Here is a 24,750-nt window from a genome sequence, read left to right as displayed (position 1 = left end):
AAGAGAGTATAAAAAAAATAGTAAGAAGAGGAAGAAAGAAGAACAAAAAGAACCCTAGCACTCAGCACTAGAAAGAAGAAGAAGAACAAAAAGAACCCTAGCACTCAGCACTAGAAAGAAGAAGAAGAAGAATTAATAAGAGGAAGAAATTACCCGAAAGCAAAGAACAAGAGCTGGAAAACCCTAGTCGAGCCTTTTGAAAGTCATGAAATAGGATTTCTTATAGCCAATGAGTGTGTAGATGTGAGGAAAATAACTAAAATTCCTGGGATTCTATGTAAGTTGGACATAGAAAAGGCCTATGATCACCTCAACTGGGACTTTATGTGGTACACACTAGAGAGGATAGGCTTTGGAAATAGGTGGATAAATTGGTTGAAGTATTGTGTGAGAACAGTCAAATTCTCAGTTCTAATAAATGGTTCCCCATCTGGTTTCTTTCCCTTTGAAAGAGGATTAAGGCAAGGGGATCCCCTCTCCCCCTTCCTTTTTATCCTAGCTATGGGAGGACTAAGTGACATGTTGAAAACAGCACAATCAAACAACATGACCAGAGGTTTCTGGACGAATGATAGTGACCCAAGGGGTTTATCTATCTCCCATTTGCAGTACGCAGATGACACCCTAGTGTTTTGTGGTACAGAGGAAGATCAACTAAAGCATCTAAGAATCATATTTATACTGTTTGAAGCTGTTTCTGGACTTCATATAAATTGGAGTAAAAGTTTTGTTTACCCAGTGAATGAAGTCCCAGAAATCAACAGATTGGCTGGCATCTTAGGAGGTAAAGTGGGAGAAATGCCTACCACTTACCTAGGGATGCCTCTAGGTGCAAACAGTAAATCAAAGAACATATGGAATGCAATGGTGGAGACGTGTGAAAAAAAGCTGGTAAATTGGAGAAGTCAATACCTATCCTTGGGTGGAAGATTGACACTAATTAATAGTGTGCTTGATGCTATGCCAACCTACATGATGTCTTTATTCCCTATGCTAGGGAGTGTTTTAAAGAAGTTAGAATCCATCAGGCGAAACTTTTTATGGCAAGGAAACGGAGAGGGGGGAAAGAAATATCACTTGGTGAAATGGGAAGTGGTGATAAACAACAAAAAAGAAGGGGGGATGGGCATAAAGAATCTCAAAGTCCAAAACCAGAGTCTCCTTTTGAAGTGGTTGTGGAGGTTTGCTTCTGTAGAACAGTCTGTGGAAAGATGTTATAATCTCCAGATATGCAATGGAGGACTCTTGGACTACAAAGGAAGTTAGAAGCCCTTATGGGGTTGGTTTATGGAGAACAATCAGAAATTTGTGGCCCAAAATATGGAGAAATTCAAAAATTGATATAGGAAATGGAAGGAAGACATTCTTCTGGAATGATGTGTGGGTTGGACAACACTCTCTGAAACAATTGCATCTTGAGATTTATAATCTGAACCAACAGAAGGAAGCAACAGTAGCAGAAGTCAAAGACAACAAAGGATGGAACCTATCTTTTAGGAGAAGGTTGAATGACTGGGAAATAGACAAATTAGAAGATTTTTACAAGTCTTTGGAGCAGGCAAGTAACCTTGACGCAAAGGAGGACAGTTTACAATGGTTGAGGGCCAACAATAGGAAGTTCACAATAAAATCAGCTTATAGACATTTTGACAGGCCAGCTGAAATGTTGTTACCGTGGCCTTGGAAGATGATATGGAAAATTAATGTACCTCACAAGGTGGCTTGTTTCACCTGGTTGGTAGCTAGGGAAGCAGTACTAACTCAAGACAATCTAATGAAAAGGGGAAGACAATAACTCCAGGTGCGCTTTTTTTGTGAAATAGAAACAGAGACAACAAACCATCTCTTCCTCCATTGCAGAGTGACACAGAAATTGTGGCAGGTCTTTTTGAATTTGAGGGGAATCAACTGGTCCATGCCAAGACACACCTCAGATTTTCTAGCATACTGGAATAGAGAAGGGAATACATCAGGTCACAAGGAGAGATGGAAGATTGTCCCTGCTTGCATCTGGTGGACAATTTGGAAGGAAAGGAACCAGAGATGCTTCGAAAACAAGAGCATCCCTTTCCAGAGTTTGAAGTTGAACTGTCTTATAACCCTTTATTTTTGGTGTAATCATGTCCTCCCCAAAGAAATGGAGGCTATTACTCACTTTTTAGATAGTTTAGGAGGGGTATAAATGATAGATCTTTTGGTTACTCCTGTTGTAATTACTACTGAAATACACCATTGGTGTATTGTTGTCTATAAAATGTTAACTTTCTCAAAAAAAAAAAAAAAAGATTTCTGAAGTTGCGACTTATTTGTGTCCTTATAATTGACCTTCTAAAAAGGCTTCAACACAAAACGACCGCTTCATTCATTGTGCTGAAGCGCGCTTCTGCACTGGAGGCAATCACTTCTCTTCAACAGTCTCACGTCAGGTCTTCAAAGCGACTTCACCTCGCATCTCCTTGCTTCATCGCTTTATGAAGCACTTGCTTTCCAGAACGTTGTGTATATTCCTTAGCTTTTCCTCAAATATTTTCTTGTGATGCTGTTTGAGGAATCTCATAATTTTATCTAACTGCAGACTGCAATTCAGATATATGTTTAAGTTGGAATTAGAAACTTAGAATTGATCTGATAATGAACAAAATTCTTCTAAACTGTACCTTATGGTCCTACTAAAGCAAAAGGTTATTTGAATTCACTATCCTAATAATTCATTCTTTTGCATTTTGAGGACATTGAATGATGGTTTCCCTTTCTCTAACTTGCATCCTTACCAGTAAAAGCCAAAGAGTGCAATAAAATTTTCCATCTGAAGAAGGAAATCATAGGCTCTTTTATGGGTTGTGTATTTAATGTTTTGCTTTGTTAATCATATAGTTGAAAACTATAGCTGCGTGATTGCTTTGCTGTTCATATTTTTATCATCCTTCTGTGGGATTATTATGGGTTTGTTGTTGTATCATCCTTCACAAAATACTTACTTTAATCCACACACACATGTTATACCATTGTTTGGGAAAGTGAGTGCTTCATTGCTTTAAGCGGTGAAGCAAAGCTGAAGCGAGACATGTATAAAGAAGCGTCCGCTTCTGGGCTTGAAACATGATGCAACCAGAAGTGGCGACGCGAAAAAAGCAGCGCTTTTATTTCTTTTAATTAATAAGTGATTGATTTCAAAGAATAAAAAGAGTCGCGACTTACCTGGTCCTTGAGAAATTATAACAGTAAGGTTTCAGTATACTCTTTCCTTTCAGTACTTCTTCTCTTTTCTTTCTTCTTCTTTCTGGTGGAGTGGCACTGCTAGCCTAGGATTTTTCTTTGTTTTTTCTACTCTGTTCGTTACTCTGTTTTCCTTTGCCCTGTTTAGCTTTGATTATTACAATTAAATGTTGTTAAATATTTTTTCCGCACAGTGATTAAAGTATATATTGTTGACTTGTTTTGTTTCTTAACAATGACTAAAATGTTGTTGAATTTTTTCTTAATAGTGATAAAAATATAATGGTGATTATTTTTCTTAAATCTTATCCGTGATTAAAAGTGGCTGACCTGGTATGAAAATATGGGTAAAAAAGTTAGTGAGACCAATAGGACAACAATTGTATGTCTGTCTTGTGACAAGACAACTTAAGGGGAACTTTTTTTCAGTTTTTAATATGAACTTCTGCTTATATATTTTGTCTCTATTTCTGGCAGTATCAAAGAGCAGTTGCGAAAGCTTTAGTGGACAGGGTTCCAGATGAAAAGGCATCTACAATCACTACTGTAAGGGTTTTCTCTTGAGAATTATCTGTCTTGCTTTTGATGTTAACTTACTCATTTAAACAGCTCGGGATGTTGTCTTGAGTTTACTTTTAGTGGCATCCTCGGCTGTTAATATGCCTTGTTCAAATGCTTGTTACAGGTCTTGATGGTTGTTGGGGCTGGACGTGGACCTCTTGTCAGAGCTTCACTGCAGGTTTAAATGCTTCCTCTAGAGAATGTCAAAACAAGGAAGAAGATGAAAGAAATGCATTTGCCTTGTGCCAATAAATCATCTTATGTTTTTTGTTTACCTTGTTGCTGGACAGGCTGCTGAAGAGACTGGACGCAAGTTGAAAGTTTATGCTGTCGAGAAAAATCCAAATGCAATCGTCACCCTTCATGTAATCAATTCACTGTTGTCTTTTGTGATTTAGTTTCATGAACTTCTGATGTGTGGCGATTGTTGCTATTCATTTTCTTCTCAAGTCTAGAATGTGTTTAGTTCTCATATTCTCCAGTAGCTATTCAAGCTAGTTGAAAAAAGAAAATGCTGAAATAGCTGGATTTCTAAATTTTTGGGCTGTTAATATGCTAATGTGTATTTAATGAATTTGAACTCTTGAATCTTGTGAAAGTTGAATAGAAATGGAATGATGTCAAACATGGTGAGACATCCCAAAATGTGAAGTGTGCTAAGAGACATATTACATGTAACTGATGGTTATAAAAATGTTACCTGTACCTGATATGTGTAAATGGAGAAAAGCATAATTTGCATACTAGAAAAATTCTGATTTCCTTGCATCTAGCCTCTGCTAGGTTTGAGTTGGCCTCTTTGGCCATGTATTCATTCGATGGAAGTCCATATCAAATCTATCAAAACAAGAATATTACCTTATCTTCTTTCTTACTGGAGTAAAGAGTACTCCACTTGGTCTTCTAACAAAAGAAAATGATGATTCTGCTTGAATTAAAAATTTACTAGTTGGGGGCTCCTCTTGTGTTGGATGTGTCTTTTGAGCTGACGGTCTGTCAGAAAATGCCTCTCTAATCTCTACCCCACAAAGGTATGGGTAAGGTTTGCATACATCCTCCCCTCCCCAGATCTCACTTGTGGGGTTACACTGGGTATTGTTGTTGTTGTTGGATCCTGGACAGTGTAGATTGGATTAGGGAATAACTAGTTGAACTGGGACTGAATCCACATAGTTTCCTTAGTTTTGTGCATGTGACATCACTTATGGATTCAGGGTCTTTGGCTTTTTTTTTTTAAACTGAAAAAATAATAATATAAAATCGGGGTCTTTGTTGACTTCAAATTTGATGGAAAATCAAATTGTTAATTGATGTTCTATTCTCTTTTCCATGAACTCTTTGTTGGAAGATCTGGGAGCAGACGGACTTCTACTTTACTATGTTACCGGACTCTCATTAGTGTTTTTATTTCTTTGGTGAACGCTATTTTTGACAGAGCTTACTAAAGATTGAGGGCTGGGAAAAACTTGTCACCATAGTTTCAAGTGACATGCGCTGCTGGGATGCTCCCGAGAAAGCTGATATTTTGGTATTAAACTAACTCTTCAGATGAAGAAACAAACTATTTTATCCATAAAATATAATGTTTGATCTTTCATTTGCAAATTCTCATTTGAATTCCTCTCATCATTTATTTTTTACTAATACAGGTTAGTGAATTGCTTGGGTCATTTGGAGACAATGAGCTGTCACCTGAGTGTCTTGATGGTGCTCAAAGATTCCTGAAAGAAGACGGAATTTCAATTCCATCATCGTATGTGTTCAGATATTTTAGTCATTTACTTTTCATATTCAAGGATATACACTGGTTTAACACGATCCACAGAGTTCATCTCCTGTGGTGAAAATCATGAGTATGGGTTAATGCTGCTCATTTGCAAGCATCTGTCGTAGGAATGTACTCATTAGTTCTCATGTCTGATAATTTTAGATTTGTGTGGTTCAGCTTGAACTTATTTGGAGAGGTGCAGTGATTCCAAGAGGACCACAGAATTACCTTTTAGTGACTTAAACACATAAAATGGGGATTTGTCTCCTTGACACATGATGTCTTTCTTTTCACTTCTCCCTGTAGTTTCACTATTTAATATAACCATGACTGCAAATTTCTCAATCAACCTAAAAATGGAATATTTTCCTCTATACCTAGAAATACTTACTAGTATGCCATGATATTTAATTAATTTGCTTATCTCAGGTATACAAGTTTTTTCCAGCCTGTGACTGCTTCAAAATTATACAATGATGTAAGCACTCATCTTTTATATTTTATATATGGGGTTCATTGACCTCCATTTTGAGTTGTTACATGGATTTGTGCTATTGTCACAGATTAAATCTCACAAAGATCTTGTGCACTTCGAAACTGCTTATGTTGTCAAGTTCCACCGTGTAGCAAGGCTTACTTCTCCTCAACCAGTAAGTTCATTTAAGTCAAAAGAATCTTGATTTAAGTTCTATAATTTCCAGAATTGAGATCAGAAAATAACTTTATAAACTGTTGAAAAGACTTAACATTGCAAAGTGTTCAAAACTCTGATACTAGTTGCTTGTACTGCTGACCCAAGGGAATAGAGATTCATAAAGTTATCGTTGTGAATTCCCTTCCTTCAAAATGTTGCAACTGTTATTGGAAAAGACAACAAGAGCTTAGTACATAAACATAATTATATTTGTACAATTAATTGAATCTACTTCATGTGTTCCATGAACGGTGAGTCAGTAACATGAATCAGAATAACACCCATGTTTTCCACAAGAGCAGGAATGAAAAAAACGAAAAATTAATGATGGTTGAAGAAGGAAAATGTTGACTCTATAAGTAACAGTGATTTTGGAATGTGGTGCATCTCATTTCTACCTCACTGTAGTGAACCACATCATATGTCCTACATAATGTAAAGAGAACCTGGCGTTAACAGTGCTTCTTTCGCTAGAAATTTAAAGAGGGAAAATCACACAAAAAGAATAGAATTATAAAGGAAAGAAGGCATAGGTTCCACCGGTGCCAACTCAAATGTATTCCTTGATGCAATGTGTTCATGTATGTCATTGGGGGGAGCTTTCACTTCTGTAACTTACATTTGGTTATTCTGTGTTTTGTTAGGTCTTTACATTCAATCATCCAGAGGACTCAACTAGGAAAAGCAATCACCGGTATACAAAGCTACGGTTTGAGATACCCACTGACACTGGATCAGCCCTGGTTCATGGTATTTGTTATGCTCATACTGATTTCGTGTGCTTTACTTTGTCTAGAAATGCCATAAATATGAAGAAGGATATTTGTAGTTACTATCAGCTACATACTCAGAAATTTGTGATCATGTGTGGCATAGAAGAGAGGTGTCTAAACACACTCGCATTGTGAAATTGTTGCTGGATAATATAGTCGAACTGTTGCCTTAGTCTTGAAGTGTAAAGATAGATACACTAAAGAAAATTGTGACATTTTAGTGATACACATTGAACCCAGTCTAATATCAATCCAGAACAAAAATTGTGTTCTTGTGTTACTAGTTTCACAATTAACTCAACTGTTGAACCATAGCTTTATTTATTTTTGTTCGCCGGGCTAGTGGTTTAACCTTTTGGTTGGAGCATATGATATATATTGTATTTGATGGATAGCTTGGGCATGTCTGCAATTTAACTCTGGTTGTGTTTCCTGGTTCTGTTCTAACAATAAATCTGTTTGTGCAATTGTTTTAAATTCATTCGACAGTTTCCAATTGGACTTTTGACATTTCCCTGTAAAACCTCTTTTAAGAAATTATAAGCATTGATTTTATGCAGAATAATATTTATATATATCTTAGAACTTGAAAATTATAGTAACTTGAGGAAAAACCAAAGTTGATGAATATTTAGTGAAGAATCCTTTTTATTCATTTGATTTGGATAAGCATGAATGTGCAAGAACATCTAGCAATTGAAGGTCTTTTTGGGCTCGGGTGTGTTCATCTTTTTCATCTCCACTTTCACTGCCGGGATTGTAAGATTAGTATTGGATACCGGCATATGTGAATGTTTTCTGCACTGTGGATTGAGTTCAACCCTCTTGATCTTAACCGGTCCATTTGGTTTATCCAAATGGATATTGAGAATTTATATCGCTGTTCCAAACTAGCTTGGGGTTGGAGGCATAATGGTTTTGGCAAGTGGGGGTTGGTTTCACTAGTGCCTAGTTTACAAGGAATGTGTGCTACTTCTTGTTTCCTGTCTGTTTTTGCTTTTAAGTGAGGAGAAGTCGTTCATCCTTGTGACTTCATTTTGTTGATGCCAATGGTAATCTACCAATGAACATATAGAGAAAAAGGTTTCCCTTTTAGTGTTTAATGCTGTCAAGTATTATCGTCTAGTTTAAATGTCCAGCATGTGGAATTTATCTTCTTCCCATGAGCAATGGGAATGGTAGAAAGTAGTACATAGTTCTGGGTGATCTTTTGAACTGATTTGGTGTTAGATTGTTGGTTTTACCAATGCTTGGTTTACTAAAGCTTTATACAAGAATAGTTTCTGTTTACTCGACTTCTCATTGATTTTTCCTATGAATTAACAGGATTTGCTGGCTATTTTGATTCTGTACTTTACAAGGATGTTCATCTTGGTATTGAACCATCAACAGCAACACCTAACATGTTCAGCTGGTATGTTATTCTTTATTCTGCCTACTTTTTCTAGGGGCTTGTAGAGGCATTTGACCTACAATTTTTTCAATTGTCTAACCTTGTCTATCGAAAGTAATAGTTGTATAGTCAAACACCATCTCTATAGCTATTATTTTGGTCAGGGTTTAATTATTAACAATTTCTTGCTCATCCTTATCAGGTTCCCTATATTTTTCCCATTGCGGACACCTATGTGTGTTCAACCGGGCATTCCTCTAGAAGTTCATATCTGGCGTTGTTGTGGTACTTCAAAGGTAATTACTTCCATGCATGTTTGTATACTTCCCATTCTGTATCACCTAGAGTAATGGTTTTGAGGATAACTACATGAAGTGATTTGAATAAATTGAGTTTCCCCAATCATCACATGTTGTAGAAGCAAGTTGAATCCATGTCCATAATATAAATCTCCATACTCAAGAGCCCCATCTTCATTGAAGTATGAATTTGCTCCCATCTTCATTGACTTTTTGCTTGATGAAAAATAGGTTTGGTACGAGTGGGGCGTGACTTCTCCCAGCTCATCTCCTATACACAACTGCAATGGTCGCTCATACTGGGTTGGCTTGTAAGAGTTTCTTCAGTGTGATTTGAGCTTTCGAGATAGCATGATGTGATATTGAACTTCAAATGAATATCAAGTCTAATGTTGCTTGTTAAAATATGTCGTAATCGCTTATCTTTCGAGGAAAGCTGCTGGAAATGCCAACTGGTGCTCAACATGCCAAATTGTTTGTCTGTGCACTTCATGGTGCTTTAAATTTTTGTTTAGTAGAAATTTTGTGGAGTTTAGGTTCAGATAACCTTAAACTACTGTAGTAAAAATAATCTTTTTCTTCTAATGAATGTATTTTGGGTTGTGCTATATGATCGTTTTTATGTAAAATACATACTGTCTTAGTTGTCACCACCATCAATTATCATTTAAAAAAAAAATTAAAATATTTTGTTGACATAATATTAGATCAATTTAAATATAAATAAAACAAACTGTCTTAATTATTTAATATCCATATCTTAGATGTTTATTTAGATTTAGACTTCTGAATTCTAATGTGCATTCAGATGTCATAATCTTAATAAAAATAAATGAGCACTAGATCAACTTCATGATTAAATAATATATGAGACACTTGTATTGCCATAAGCAAATAATAGAATGACTATGGAGGAATATTGAGGGCTTAAGTTTTGTTCTTTTTTTTTGTTTTCACTTAGGGTGTGTTTGGTATGAAGGAAAATGTTTTCCTAGAAAATGTTTTCTTGGAAAACAAGTTAATTTTTGACTTATTTTCTCATGTTTGGTTGGTGAGTAGAAAATATTTTCCGAAAAAGATTTTTAGTGTTTGATTTATGAATGAAAAATGTTTTTGAAAAAAATCTTTTATTTTTACTAGAGTAGAAAATAATTGTTGAAATTGAAAATATTTTTTAAAAACAAACTTAATATTTTTTTGGGGGTGGGGGTTGGTAGGGGGTGAGTGGGAGTGGGGGGTAGGGGGTCGAGGGTAGGGGTGAAAAATTGAAATTTTAAAGTTAAAAAACAAACTTTAAATTATTTTTTTTGGGGGGTGGTTTGAGGGTAGGGACCAAATAAATTGATTTTTTCAACAATTTTTTTTTTAATTGGAAGTTGGAAGAGAGTTTTGGAAAATGTTTTCCTTAAGTTTTGAAGGGAAGTCATTTTCCTTAAATTTGAGGAAAATGAGTTGATTTGGAAAACATTTTCCAAAACATTTAACCCAACCAAACATGAGAAAATTGGAAAACATTTTCCTTCATACCAAACACACCCTTAGTGTTACTAAATTCCGACTGCATGATCTATTCGGGATGACTCCCAACATGATTTTCTTCATATTCAGAATTTGAATTCGTGACCTCTAATTAAGAATGAAGCGATTTCACCACTTCACCACAACTTAGGTTAGATCTTAAGTTTTTTGTTCAAGTTGCAAAGAAATAAAAGAAACAATATATTGGAATAAAACCTAGTATGAGGACATCTTTGGACCTTCTCAGAAGATATTTAAATTAATATAAAGAGAGACAAAATGCTCATTGATTATAATTTATAACGATAATGACTACATTTTTTTTAGTTATATTAAAAAATAAAATAATGAATCTACATTTTTTTTCTTATATTAAAACAAAAAAAAAAAAAAAAGGAAAGATAATGACGGTAGATATATTTTTATCCTCACAAGAGTTCATCTCACATTTGTCTTCCCTAGAAATCTACTCTGATAATTTTTGGACATGCCAAAAAAAACATTTTAAGCTGGCGGTATCTTTGTTCTTTTGTAATAAATAAATGTATTGATGGGTATGAATTTATACCTAGGACAATTTATTTATGTTTAAAATAAAACTTACATATATATAAATTACATTAAAAAATACCTTAAGTTATAATAATTAATAATTCAAAATATTGACATATTGGTTGGTGTGCATTTTGAATGCCTTGAACTACATAGCTAACCTTTTGCATGTTGTTCAAGATCTATAAACTATCTTATAAATATACAGTGTAATTTCTTGTTGAGAGAGTTCGGGATAACACCATGTGGCAATGTCGAAGCCATCTTATAGGAAAATTATATTATTTATATATGGTTAAAATATTTTTTTAGGTATATATAGTATATGTCCAACCTCCTTCGATTACTTCGTGTGTCTATTTTTTCAGATTTTGAATCCCCTTATTGAAATTTTGGCTCCGCCACTGCAATGTGGTACATACTGAACTAGGTTAATTGGTCCTAGGTTGTTTTTGTCTAAGAATTGGGACCAACAAAACTCTTATATTTTCTTCCAATTTGATATGGTATATCATTGATAATATTTAAAATTAAAATCAAACAAAGTGTATCAGTTTTCAGATTTTATTTTGATTTTTGTATTTAATTATTACAATTTAGTAAAGTTTAGACGAGTACATCTAGAAAAATTATTGTTAGTAAGAAACTACAATCATGTGTTTAATAGTACATATATTTGTTAATTACTACTAAACATGTATTTGATTTATCAAAACTTTATCTATAAATCCAAAAAGATAATATTCATGTGAGGAAAAAACTGACCAAATCGATTCAAGTTGTTAGGTTTTGATAAAAAAAAACGAAGCCCTCATGTACTATCCGTCCATTTAAGTGCATGTCAATTATTTTATTGAATATATGCTATTTTCTATCAATATTATCTATGGAATAACTCGGGTCTATACTATATGGAAGCCCGAGTTCGTGGCACAATGGCAAACCAACCGTGATTCATCTTATTTTCTTTCCCTTTTCTTATAAGTCGAGAAATATATAGGTGGCAAATGAGCGGGTTGGATTGAATTTGGTTAGATATCAATTTAAATTTTGATGAACTAAAATGGGTTGAATTGAAATGGATTAAGCTAATAGATGAATGGATCAATAATTAGTCAGGCATAGTAAGGATCATAGACTTATTAACCGATGCTTCCAATTATAATATTAATTCACAAAAAATGAATTAATCTTATAATAATAAATTACAAATTATTCGATTAAATTTTTTAATTACATCTTCCATTTAATTTCAAAATCTATACAAGTCAAATTCATTTGATTATCAATTGAGTTTCACATGATCATGATGACACGACTTCAATCAATCACACATTATCTACTTTGAATCTAGGTCTATACAAATTCGACTTTGGGGCTAAGCTACACCGAACTCCAAAAACGCATGTTTACCATATAAACTTGAGTTTTGCCTTTCTAAACCTTTTTAGCTTTTTTTTCCCATTTTCAATCAGGTGCAGAACCAACTTGTGGTTCGGGGTTCATCTGAACTCCTTCAGTGGATAAGAGTATTTTTTTTTTATGTCTATATAGTAAATATCGAACTCCAATTAATTAATTCGCGCATTTTCTTCTTCAAATTTTAAACTTTTTAGTAAAAAAATCTTAACTCTCCTACTATTTTTGATATGAGATTCGCTTAAACTATCACTTACATGTTATTACTTGTCGACCCGTCCTCCCTCACACATGAAATAACAATGTTGCACATGAGGTCATGTAACTTTCCATCTCTCACTCCTACTTAACCCAAAACAAACTAGAAATGCAACTATTTAATTTCTTTCATTTTCAACACAAATTCCATAAAAATAGAAATAAATTGAATTATAACTAAAAAGAATCATTTTTTTTTAGATAAACTCCAAAAGAAAACAATCACTGCTGATGAAACAAAAAGATATTATTTTATTTATTTTTACAAAAAGAGGACCCCTCAATCATCACTAATATAAGGAGGACAAAAAACATATGGTACCATATGCATATAGCCCATTGTTTTTCTCTAGAATTATGTGTTCTAATAATTAAATTAATTAGCTGGAAACTAAAACTGATGAATATTAATTAATTAATAGATCAAAAAATTCAGAATACAACTTGTGTATTCATAACATACCTCCAAAATATTGGCTGTGTTTTTTGCATAGATCCAAAAATAATAACATAATGTCACATGGGTGCCTATAATTTCTCCATCTTGTGTGTATTATAACACCAAAGTAAATAAAGTAATAAGAATATATTCTACTTTTAGCATAATAATAATAATAATAATAATAATAATAATAATAATAATAATTGTGCCTCAGTCTTAAGCAAATTTGAGTCGATTATATAATTTTGCTTATATTCATGTCACTCTATTTAATGCGTAAAATTAGGCGAGAGATGCTAGTATTTTGAACCGACAATCAAAGTTTTAGTCATTGTTTCAAATGTAATTAGAAAGTAATTATTTTTCTACCCAGAAATAAAATTTGAACAAAAATATTCCTAGATAAAACATGGAATAATTATTGTAATTAATGTTAGAGTTGGAAATTTGAACCTAAGAATTGTCTAATTTTGTGAATTTACTTGGAGTATTACCCAAATTATAGCTTGTTTTGGGTAAATGAAATTAGGTTAACTATGTTATGTGACAAAACAAAAATATAAATTAAAAAGAAAAGCAGTACCCTAGTGAGAGAGGACCAAAAAAAAAATACTCTCGTGTTATTTTAACTATCGTTTTAGCTCCTTTTATTATTATTATTAAGAACAACAAATATAAGTTATAATTTACTAGATTATTCCTATTTATTAATGGTAAACTAATTTTGCTCTTAAATATTGTGCATATTTCTTTAAATTTTGAGAGTATAGTTGGACATAATTATCAACTTTTGACTTGAACTTTTAAAGTGATAATTATTTTACACTATAACAAATAAAGGAATTTGCGATGATAATATAATTTTGGCTATTTTATAATTGGTGTTAATAATGAATATGAGCATTCAAATTAATACTTTATATAAATGCCATCAGGCTTAAGACTCTTGATATAATAACATTAACTCAATTGCCGTTAAATATTTTTGCGACAATAAATAATGCCTCTAAAAGGAAAATGCATTGTCACACTAAGTATTTCTTTTATTGTAGTATCAGGATAAATTTTTAATACTAAAACGACAGTTAAAATAAGACAAAAGAAAGTAAAATAACTATGATATATATGTATGTATATACTATCTCAACCCTATAAATACTTCCATCCATTCACAAATCATTCACTCACCATTTCTCCAAGAATACATTTATTTATTTTTCACAATGGCTTCCAAGAAGTTTTTCTCTACTCTTGCTCTTTTCCTTTCCCTTAACCTAATTTTCTTCACATTTGTTTCAAGTTGTAACACTTGCCCTAAACCTAAACCAAAGCCATCATGTCCACCACCACCACCATATGAACCAAAATACAAAACTTGTCCAATTGATACCTTAAAATTAGGTGTTTGTGCAGATGTTCTTGGATTAGTTAATGTTGTTGTTGGTTCACCACCAGTCACACCTTGTTGTAGTCTTATTTCTGGACTTGCTGATGTTGAGGCTGCCCTTTGTCTTTGTACTGCTCTTAAGGCTAATGTTTTAGGGATTAACCTTAATGTCCCTATTTCATTAAGCTTGCTTCTTAATGTTTGCTCCAAGAAAGTTCCCTATGGATTCCAATGTCCTAATTAGTTGAATTGTTTCTTTTAAAGTTTTAAGATTGGTAACATCAGCACCGACGTTTTTTAATTCATTCGTGAATAATAATTTAAGGGTGTTTCCCTTTTCATTGTAATTTTTATTTTGGTGGGGGTGGGGATTGGAATGGAATTGTGGGTTGTGCCTAAGTGTTGATTGGTAAGTGTCTTATTTATCAATTGAAAGTTGTTTATGGTTAAGAATGTATTCAAGTTTATTTTCTGGGAGAAAAGAATAATATAATTTCTACATATTTTTGCATATCGACTATCATATTATTTTGAGTTGAAAGGTTTTTGTATTCGACTATAAGCTCTATATATTAACGGTGTAAAAAAATATATGTAGGATCGATTAGTTTTACATAGAAGATGATTGTATGTAATTCGTTAATTGATAACATTAAATTTTAAAAATTGGAAAAAGAATATTTTTTATAATAGATCACATTATACCATTTGTGTAAAAAAGGATAAAAGTTTTCCAAAAAAGAAAAAAACATGGAGAGAACAAACATAATCATACTTTTCCAAATTAGCTTAATTTGAGAGGGAAAAAGAATAATAGTTTCATCTTAGTTTAAAGAAACTTTGAGGTTAATTATGTTAATATATTCAAGGGGAAAAGATCAAATTAATCTTCTACTTTCAAATAGCATTTAGGTCTAACCTTACAACTATTCGCACATAAAATCACTCACATCGTTATCATTTGTTATAAAAGAAAATCTACGATATCTCTCACTAGAAAAATATGTACCAGAAATAAGTTTAAAATTATTGAATAATAAAATAAAATATGGTAAAATAAAGAAAGAAAAGATGAGAGTTTATATACCATAGATAATATTTTTTTAAGTTTTACATATAATCTTAATTTGAGAGGACAAATAAAGTTTTATTTGTTAGAAAATAGAAATTAAGATGTTATAAATAATTTAAGGTTGTTTTATGCCATAATATGAATTAAGTTTCTTTACAAATAACAAATAAATTTTGTTCCCACAATTATAACCAAAGGCTCCGTTGTAGCACTTGCAATTCTCAAATTTCTTGAATCCGGGTTCAAATCCGGCACGGAATAAATTTTTTGTGAGATATTAGTTTTACTTATATTTGTTTTTTTGATTTTTTATTTGGTGTCTGCTACCTGCATTAAATCTTGACTATTATGAATTTCCACATGATATGACCTATTTAGGGGTAGCTTTCTCTATTAAGAATTTTTTTCTTACCCAAGGTTCGAAATAGAGACTCTAATTAACACTTTGTTTGGATGATTGTTACACATTATTTCATATCGTATTGTATTGTGTTGTATTGTTTTGTATTGTATCGTACTGTATTGTTTAAATAAATATACATTATTTGTATAAATAGCATCATTCTCTCCGATGTTACATAATGTCACACTCCATGATGATTTGAATGATAAACCTACAAGAAAAGTAGGGTACGAGGTAGAGCTACTATGAAAAAGTAGGGTTAAAGCTGAAATATGATTATTAAATAATAAATAAAGACAAGAATGAGAAGAAAATATTAACGTAAGGTAAGTGCACGATCACACCAAATCGATTGTTACATAAAATTAATCTTTTCATCGTAACCTAACGATAAATTTAAACGATACGATACAAATTTAAAATTTCGAGTCATTTAAATTATTGTGTCTTAAGAAAAAAATTTATACATATTTAATATCTCTGTTCTTTTTTAATAAATACAAGATTTAGACTAAAAACGACTGGTTCATCAAACCCGTAAACTTTATACTAACTCCACCTCTACATCAATGTATGTTAATAGATTTAAGGGAAAAAAAGACTAAATTTACTCCTCTACTTTCAAATATTATCTATGTTTAACCTTATACTTCTTTCCTCTTAATTTATTTGTCTACTTTTTTTTGTTGGTAGTTCTTTAATTCCAATTTTTTACATAACATGTTTAAGATCATAAGACTAAAAAATATTGTAGTACATTTAACATATCTTTATTTATAACCTTAAAAAAATTAAATTTATTTTATTTTTAAAATTTTTTTGTATCAAGTTAAAATATAAAAAACAAATTGAAACTAATAATACTTTACGGATAAAACTATCTATGGAGTTACCAATATTATATTCTTCAATATCCAACAAAGTTCACTAGAGTTGAAATATATTTTGTAAAGGCATCACTTGTGGTATCCGGGTTCAAATCCCGGCAGCGGAATTATTTTTTAGAGGTCTCAGGAGTCATCTTTGATTGGATCCTGCAATGCACGATTCGAATTTAGTATCGAGATTCTAATGGAGATTTCGAATATTGAGAGAGGGAAACCATAAAGGAAAAAAAAAGCCTTTTTCACCAATTTCTATGACCCTCCACCTAATCCATTTCCCACTTTATTTCATTAATTGATAACATAAAATTTAAAAAATGGAAAAAATATCTTTTTATAATAGATCACAATATACTATTAGTTGTAAAAAAAGTTTGAAAAATAATCTTAATTTGAGAGGAAAAAAAAGTTTCATTTGTGAGAAGGAAAAAAAAATTAAGATGTTATAAATAATTTAAGGTTATTTTGTGCCATAATGTGAATTAAGTTTTTTTCCCGTTACAAATATATTTAGTTCCCACAACAATAACCAAAGGTTCCGTTGTAGCACTGGCAATTCTCATACTTGATGAAAGAATCCGGGTTCAAATCCCGGCAACGGAATATATTTTTTGGTTTTTTTATTTGGTGTTTGCTATCAATATTGAATCTTGACTAATATGAATTTTCACAGGATATGACCTATTTAGGAGTAGATTTCTCTATCAAGAATTTTTCCTCACCCATGGTTCAGAATCGAGACTCTAATTAACATTTTGTTTGGATGGTAACCTATCATGTATTGTATTGTATTGTATTATATTGTGTTAAATTATTTTAATGAATACAATGTTTGGATATATTGTATCATTTTCCGTCGTTACATAATGTGTTTGGAATATATTTTTTGGTTTTTTATTTGGTGTATGTTATCAATATTGAATCTTGACTAATATGAATTTTCACGGGATATGACCTATTTAGGAGTAGCTTTCTCAAAAAAATTTCCTCACCCATGGTTCGAAATCGAGACTCTAATTAACACTTTGTTTGGATGGTAACCTATCATGTATTGTATTATATTATATTGTGTTAAATTATTTTAATGAATACAATGTTTGGATATATTGTATCATTCTCCGTTGTTACATAATGTGTTTGGAATATATTTTTTGGTTTTTTATTTGGTGTCTGTTATCAATATTGAATCTTGACTAATATGAATTTCCACGGGATATGACCTATTTAGGAGTAGCTTTCTCTATCAAGAATTTTTCCTCACCCATGGTTCGGAATCGAAACTCTAATTAACACTTTGTTTGGATGGTAACCTATCATGTATTGTATTGTATTATATTGTGTTAAATTATTTTAATGAATACAATGTTTGAATATAGTATATCATTCTCCGTCGTTATATAATGTGTTTGGAAGTTAAAAAAAATGTCTGAAGTTGTCTTTAGCTAATATTTAGGCATAATACATAAACATAACCCTTAACTTGAATTCAGCGGACAACTATGCCTTCCAACTTTGAGTGTACAGAAGTAGACACTTAAACTTGTATAAAATTGAACAAGTAAACACACGTGTCCTACATGGCATAATACACGTAGGACACAAAATTGCAATGTCAGGTGCCATGTAGGATGAATGTGTCTATTTGTTCAATTTTATACAAGTTTAAGTGCCTACCTGTGCACACCCAAAGTTAAAGGTCATAGTTGCCAACTGACGTCAAGTTAAGAGTCATGTTTATTTATTATGCCTAATATTTATATGCTTGAAGTCACATCAAGAAATTGTAGGGATATATTTGATCCTAATTTGAGAGAGAAAATAAAAGTTTCTTTTGGGAAAAGAAAAAAATATTATCTATGTTTTACTTCATACTTCTTTCGTTTTAATGTTTGTTCTATTTTTATTTTATTTTATAGTTCTTTAATTCCAATTTTTCACCTAACATATTTAAGATCATAAGATTAAAAAAATATTGTGGTACATTTGACATATCTTTATATAATATAACCTTAAAAATTCAAAAGTATTCTCTTTATCAAACTCTGTATCAAATCAAAATATAACAAACAAATTGAAACCAATAATACTAGACCGATAAAACTATTTATGCAATTTCCATTATTAAATTTTTCAATATCCAACAAAGTCCGCTATAGTAAAATACATTTTGTTTGCAATAAAATGCTGAAAAAACTCCGCTGTAGCAATGGCAATTCTCAAATTGATGATCATAGTGATGGTCGTCACTTGGAATCCGGGTTCAAATCCCGGCAGCGGAAAATGTTTTTGAACTTTTTTTCGAACCGAAAAATAGTCACTGGTTTATTAGTAATGAGTATATTTGAATTGCTTTTATCATTTAGATCGGATTGTTCAAAATCGAATAGAAAAATAGTTATTGGTTTATTAGTAATGAGTTATTGGTTTAATGGTTTTAATTTTTTTTATTATCAGATTATCGGTTCTTAACGATTTAAGGTTTTTTCTTAACTGATTAGATGATAATAAATTACTCCCTCCGTCTCATATTAGATGCGCATCTTACTAAAATTATTTGTCTCATATTACTTGATCACTTACCCCTTCAATTAATATGACTTTTGAAAGTTTAAATAAATTTTGAAGATTCAATTATTTTTTTCAAGAGGCTAATTATATGAACAAAGGGCAAAATAGTAAAATTGATCAACCTATTAACGATTTCTTAATCACCGTGTAAAATAGAAAGTACTCATCTATTATGGGACATAGGGAGTAATAAACTACATTATAGGTAAAAGTTAAACTTTTGATATGTTGCCCATTTTATATAAGTTTTAATTTTTGCAAAAAGTAAACGTTCAAGATATCTCGAGATAATGAACCTACTCAATTGAACCAGAAATTTAACCTTATAAGCAAAAATTATAACTTAGATAGAACTTATTGAAGCCCAAAAAGAAATTGGGCTGTCCTTCACCATAAAATAGTGGGCCTTCAAATTGTTAAGCCGAGAAAATCGTGAAGATAGGCCCACTATCGTGAGGAGGATATATATATATACATGTATATCAATTTTAATATATATTTTTTATATATGATGTCTGAATTTAATTTTAAAAAGTCTAACTTCAAATATTATGTCTGAAGTATTATATAGCTGAAATTTAATTATTTTTGTTTGACTTAAGTTATATGTACATTTTAAGCAAAAATATTCAAAGTTGCAGTCTGATATTGTCAAATCTAACTTCAGATATTTCATATTTAATCAAAGTTGAAGTCTATATATATACTCATTCATGCCAGTCTTCCATTAAATTTAAATATAGTACTAGGTCGTGTAATTATAAAGTCTCTAAGCTTTACAGAATTTTAAATCTGAAATTGGAAAAAAATTTAAATAGGAAAAAAGTTAAAAAGTACTACCGCTGTCCAATTTTAAATGTATGAACTTTTTTCTCTTCAAATTTAGAGAAGTAGTGAGAACACCTTAAAACTCAGCGTAGATTATTAGTATTATTCTTAAATTATTGACAACCTTAAAATAATCCCTTTACTTGATTAACTAAACTTAAATACACATCCGATCTTGCATCATGAGTGAAATACACCTCTAAATTCGCACCAAGGTTAGAGGTATTTTCAGCATTTCTCTCAACTTTTATTAAAAACTTCATGCTCCTACAAGAGTTTGAGACCATTTACTATGTCATGTGACAGATTGGAGATATATCGAGGGTATATCTAAGTTCAGTTCGTGCCAAGTACAAAGGTGTTTTCAATATTTCTCTCTCAAATTTATGTTTATTAGGTAAATGAACTTTTATATAATCAAGAAATTATATTAAATAGATACAGGGGCGGCACAACATAATTTTATTTGTAGAAATTTGAGTCCCCCAAAAATTAGGGCGTAAGGCATTTATTTGCCTTCAAATTTATAGGCAAGAGCCGGCACTGAATAGATATTATTCTACTAAACATAATTTCTATTAAAGAATATATCCAAACTAATTAAAAACATCATATAATATGCTTCGATCGATGTGAATAAATTTTATTTATTTGTAAGATGCAATGTTTATATATATAAATTTATTCTTCCTATGTCTCTCAACTCCCATTTCTCCACCAACCTTTTTGACCAATATTTTTTATTCCACCACTTTGATTTTTTGCTTTCACACAACAACTACCACCTTAACTCATTATTAGTTTCACATTTTTCTTAATATAAAAATAAAAATATCCAACCCCATATCTCCATTTTTTTTCTTGATCTTAATTGGGTTTAATGGATTCATCAATTATAATTAATGATGATGATGAACCTCAAGTAGAAGAAGATCAATTAATTAATTATACTTCTTCATCATCTATGGTTGAGACAAGTTCAAGCCTTGTTTCAAGAAGTACAACTAATCATTTTGTTATGGGCAAACATCGTATGGCTGCTGCTATTTCTTCTCTTGATCAACAAATCCTATTTATTCAGGTTTTTTTAATTATGTTTTTTCTGAATATTTTCCTTTTTTTCGACTTTTTAGAAAGGTTGGGTTTATCAGGTTTTAGGAAAGGTAAAGGTAGGTAGAGGAATTTGAGCAGTTGATTAGACGTACAAAATATGACATATTTTTAGTTTACTAAGGACACGATCCTCGATAAGATTGGAGATAATGATATTGGGGATTAAGCCTTAGGGTAGATCGAAGGTAATAGCTAGTTGAGTATTCTCGTAATTTTATGTGGGAGAGGCAGGGGTTAGTCTCATCTTCTCTCCTTATTTAGTATATATTCACGTAGTATTTTACTCTTCATTTTTACTTAATATATTGTTTTATTTGCTTTGTTTATCTTATTATTTTATCGTGATTATTTTCATTTCAATGCTGATTTGATTATACTTCTTTTAAGAAAACAGTCTATTGGAAATGTCCTTTTTACCCTACAAAGGTAGGATTGTTTTTAGCTTTCTAATTATCAATTAATATTTATTATAACAAAATACTTGTAATTACTTTATAAAATCTAATTGTATATATATATTTTTTTTTAAAAGTTTAAAGTTGAAGTTTTATGAATGGTAATGCAGGAAGAATTGGACAAACTTGAATCATATGGAGAGGCCTCTATAGTATGCAAAGAGTAAGTTCTAGACTATTCATTTATTTTCCTATTCACAATTATCTCAACGGGTTTTTCTTTCATGCTTGTCAAATTCCTATCGGATTTGAGTTATAATGAAATGATTGAGATATTTTTAGTTAGAGGTTTTGAGTTAGGAATGATTTTTTGTTGTTGTTGGAAGTGTCACCCCAAAAATAAACACTGCAATGTACAAATTCAAAATTAGTAGAACTCTAATTTGAATGCCGACTTTACTGTACATAATATTTAAAATCCGTACCACACTATGTTGACACGACATAGGTGTGTATGAGTGAGGGATCCATTGCGGATTTGGTCAACTTACCTTGGATAGTTTGATCACATTCTATGACTTAGAAGGATAGATTAATGAATTGGGTATTTTGTTTGATTTTTGGATTTACGTTATATACATCATATATATATATATAACATATTAGAATGTTTTTTGATTACGTAAGATAAGAATAAAGTATTGATATTTATATAGAATGAAGTTTTGTAAATTTTAGTTCAAATACTTTAACTAATCAAAATATATGCTTTATACATCATAATATATATTTATTTATCGTACCCCAACACCCAAATGTACACTTAGATCAAGAATTCGATTTCTAAATTTATATTCGGATCAAGTATTCACACCCATATTTAAACAACATAAAATATCGAACCTCGGATCAAAATATATCTATTTATTCTAAATGAGTGAAGTATGACTGCTTATTTCTCCTTCTATTTATTGCAGATTTATTTCAGTGGTAGAATCCAAACCAGATGCTCTGCTTCCAGTGTAAGAATTATCAAAATTTTACATTTTTCTTTTTATTTGATACTCTTTTTTAATTTATTACTAATTTTTCAAAATAATGATCTATTTTTATTTTCAAAAATAATTTATAAGTGTGAAATATTAGGGCTACTACCTACCCTTTTTTATTTTTTATAATTGGAAGTCAATAGGAAAAGTTCAAAATAGATAAAGAATTTGTCTTTATAAGTGTTTTGTGAGTGGTCACAAAAGATCGTTTCTTCTTTGTTATTTGGTTTTAAAAGTAAGACTTATTTAGCACCAAGAGGTACAAAAATTCTACTTCATTTTGAATTTTGACTTTAATATATCTAGTATTGTCTAGTATCGTCCGTAGCATGTAAAATACAAATTAATCGCAAGTCACCATTTTTTAAAATCCGTCACAAACAAAATCTTAAATAAGTGAAGAGACAAAGAATGATGAGTTATTCATGGATCGAGCTTCAAACTTTACTTCACTAACTTTCGAAAAACATATGATTTAAAAAGAAGAGAGTTAGCATAATAAAAAGGAAACTTTCATAGAGATGTGTATTCCATCAACCAGATCGACCAACACATGATATGCAACAAAAATAAACTCATTCGACTAATTAGTGTGTGATACAATATTCTTAAAATGTTTTTAATTTTTTCCCTTCCTTCCTTTCCTTTGAAGAATTAAACTTATCAATATATAATATAATCTATATATATTGATCGAAAAAAATAAATAGTGAATTTAATCGACTAATTGAATAAATAGAGTAAAATGATTGTTGGTTTGGTTTTGCAGGACAAAAGGGCCAGTAGATGTTAAATGGGATAGATGGTTTCAAAGAGCCAATGGGTCAAAACGTAACAAACGGTGGATCTAAGTTTCTATATAAATGAAAGAGATACTAGTTTTGTTTATTCGAATTAAATGGTGTTATAAAATCGATTTATATTTCTATAAAATTATAGATTCGTATAAGAGAAAATGAGAAATATACCTTCTAATTTTATCAACAATTATGAGTCGTGTTTATCAATGTCATGATCATGAGAAGTGAATTATTTAAGGTTTGGCTTGATATTTGAAAAACTCAAGAGCAACTCAATAAAATTAGTAATCTAAAACCAAAATTATTAGAAAGAACCTTACACTTATTTCATAAAATTTAGTCAATTATCCGACATAAAATAAACTGATGGATAAACTCAAATACATAGTTTGCAAATCATTGAATTTGTCTCATTAGTTTAATACTACAATCACATGTCTATAAAACACGAACTACACCAAAATAGTCACAGTCTATAATCGCATACCTGATAGTTACAGATTATTGTTCCCAATATTCGTAGACGAATCTTCAATCAACAACTATTGAAAAACAGTCCTTTTATAAATCTAAAGAGATGCAACTTTTCATAAACATTCTAATAATTGTAACATAAAATTGTTTTTCTCTATCACATAAGCAAATTCTTTGTGTTCATAACATTATGGTGTTCACAAGTACAAGTATCTCCAAACTTTGTGGGCTCACAGAAAGCTCTTATCAATTTAGGCCCCCAATTTTCTTTGCATAATTTTGTGCAAGAATCTTGATCACATTTATAAATAATAATGTGAGCTTTACCTTCTACAAAATAATAATTTCCTCCATTCACAACAAAAATCATCAATAGAACCAAATGAAATATCATATTTAGATCCATTTTTTTCTTCTTCTTTTTTGCAATATTGAGGGAATAGTTCTTGTGGTCTCTATATATAGATATAGATATATATATAGTCATGTATCCATTGTATACATATTAAGATTAATAATTAATTTCTTACCATTGAATGAATAGAAAAAGGATCCACGCATTACCAAAAGAAAAAATGGAAGATTAATTAATAAATTACCAAGTTTATATAATTTTAAATAGAAATTTTGATCTAATTACTTAAATTGCTTTTATGGAGTCAAGTTAAATATTTTTCTTATTCAAGCACCGTCTAGTCAAAATCAAGTCTGAATAGTTTTCATATTTTTTCCTCACATACAAATTACAAATAAGATAGGGGAGATGAATGTTGAAACAATTTTTTTCTTTAATTTTGTAACAAAAATGTCAATCACTTATTGGAATCATTTTTTTTGGTTGTAAGAAAAAAGTGATTTTGTTATTTATCATATCACACCAAATA

The 24,750-nt window shown here is 31.0% G+C and overlaps 4 protein-coding genes across 4 annotated transcripts in view; 3 read left to right on the top strand and 1 right to left on the bottom strand.

The window, feature by feature from the left end:
- Positions 1–9,311, top strand: part of LOC125814646 (protein arginine N-methyltransferase 1.5) — a 35,249-nt gene extending 25,938 nt beyond the window's left edge. The window contains exons 13-23 of the mRNA XM_049494116.1: positions 3,694–3,762; positions 3,902–3,955; positions 4,068–4,142; positions 5,213–5,305; positions 5,427–5,530; positions 5,975–6,023; positions 6,109–6,195; positions 6,884–6,989; positions 8,339–8,426; positions 8,608–8,701; positions 8,936–9,311. Of these exons, the coding sequence (XP_049350073.1) occupies positions 3,694–3,762; positions 3,902–3,955; positions 4,068–4,142; positions 5,213–5,305; positions 5,427–5,530; positions 5,975–6,023; positions 6,109–6,195; positions 6,884–6,989; positions 8,339–8,426; positions 8,608–8,701; positions 8,936–9,019 (903 nt within the window). The 3' untranslated portion in view covers positions 9,020–9,311. The remainder of the gene's footprint in view (positions 1–3,693; positions 3,763–3,901; positions 3,956–4,067; positions 4,143–5,212; positions 5,306–5,426; positions 5,531–5,974; positions 6,024–6,108; positions 6,196–6,883; positions 6,990–8,338; positions 8,427–8,607; positions 8,702–8,935) is intronic.
- LOC125814687 (peptidyl-prolyl cis-trans isomerase CYP18-1) overlaps positions 1–24,750 on the bottom strand; it is a 217,227-nt gene that overhangs the window by 154,046 nt on the left and 38,431 nt on the right. The gene's annotated exons all lie outside the window — the stretch shown is intronic.
- On the top strand, positions 14,096–14,793 carry LOC125814690 (14 kDa proline-rich protein DC2.15-like). Its single transcript, XM_049494162.1, has one exon. It carries the CDS (start codon positions 14,117–14,119, stop codon positions 14,522–14,524), a length of 408 nt encoding a protein of 135 aa, XP_049350119.1. The 5' UTR covers positions 14,096–14,116; the 3' UTR covers positions 14,525–14,793.
- On the top strand, positions 20,857–23,467 carry LOC125814691 (guanine nucleotide-binding protein subunit gamma 2-like). Its single transcript, XM_049494163.1, has 4 exons — positions 20,857–21,116; positions 21,714–21,766; positions 22,521–22,565; positions 23,362–23,467. Exons 1-4 carry the CDS (start codon positions 20,916–20,918, stop codon positions 23,441–23,443), a joined length of 381 nt encoding a protein of 126 aa, XP_049350120.1. The 5' UTR covers positions 20,857–20,915; the 3' UTR covers positions 23,444–23,467.

This window comes from Solanum verrucosum, unplaced genomic scaffold, assembly GCF_900185275.1.
Source record: "Solanum verrucosum unplaced genomic scaffold, falcon-dt-bn FXZP01000268.1, whole genome shotgun sequence".
Lineage (NCBI taxonomy): Eukaryota > Viridiplantae > Streptophyta > Magnoliopsida > Solanales > Solanaceae > Solanum > Solanum verrucosum.
This window is presented reverse-complemented; position numbering and strand designations above follow the sequence as displayed.

What these genes read in the sequence shown, in the direction of transcription:
- LOC125814690 (XM_049494162.1), top strand. Translation starts at nt 14,117, where the DNA reads ATGGCTTCCAAGAAGTTTTTCTCTACTCTTGCTCTTTTCCTTTCCCTT.
- LOC125814691 (XM_049494163.1), top strand. Translation starts at nt 20,916, where the DNA reads ATGGATTCATCAATTATAATTAATGATGATGATGAACCTCAAGTAGAA. An exon ending in AACAAATCCTATTTATTCAG is followed by an intron (nt 21,117 to 21,713) that starts GTTTTTTTAATT and finishes ATGGTAATGCAG; the next exon opens with GAAGAATTGGACAAACTTGA. An exon ending in CCAGATGCTCTGCTTCCAGT is followed by an intron (nt 22,566 to 23,361) that starts GTAAGAATTATC and finishes TTGGTTTTGCAG; the next exon opens with GACAAAAGGGCCAGTAGATG.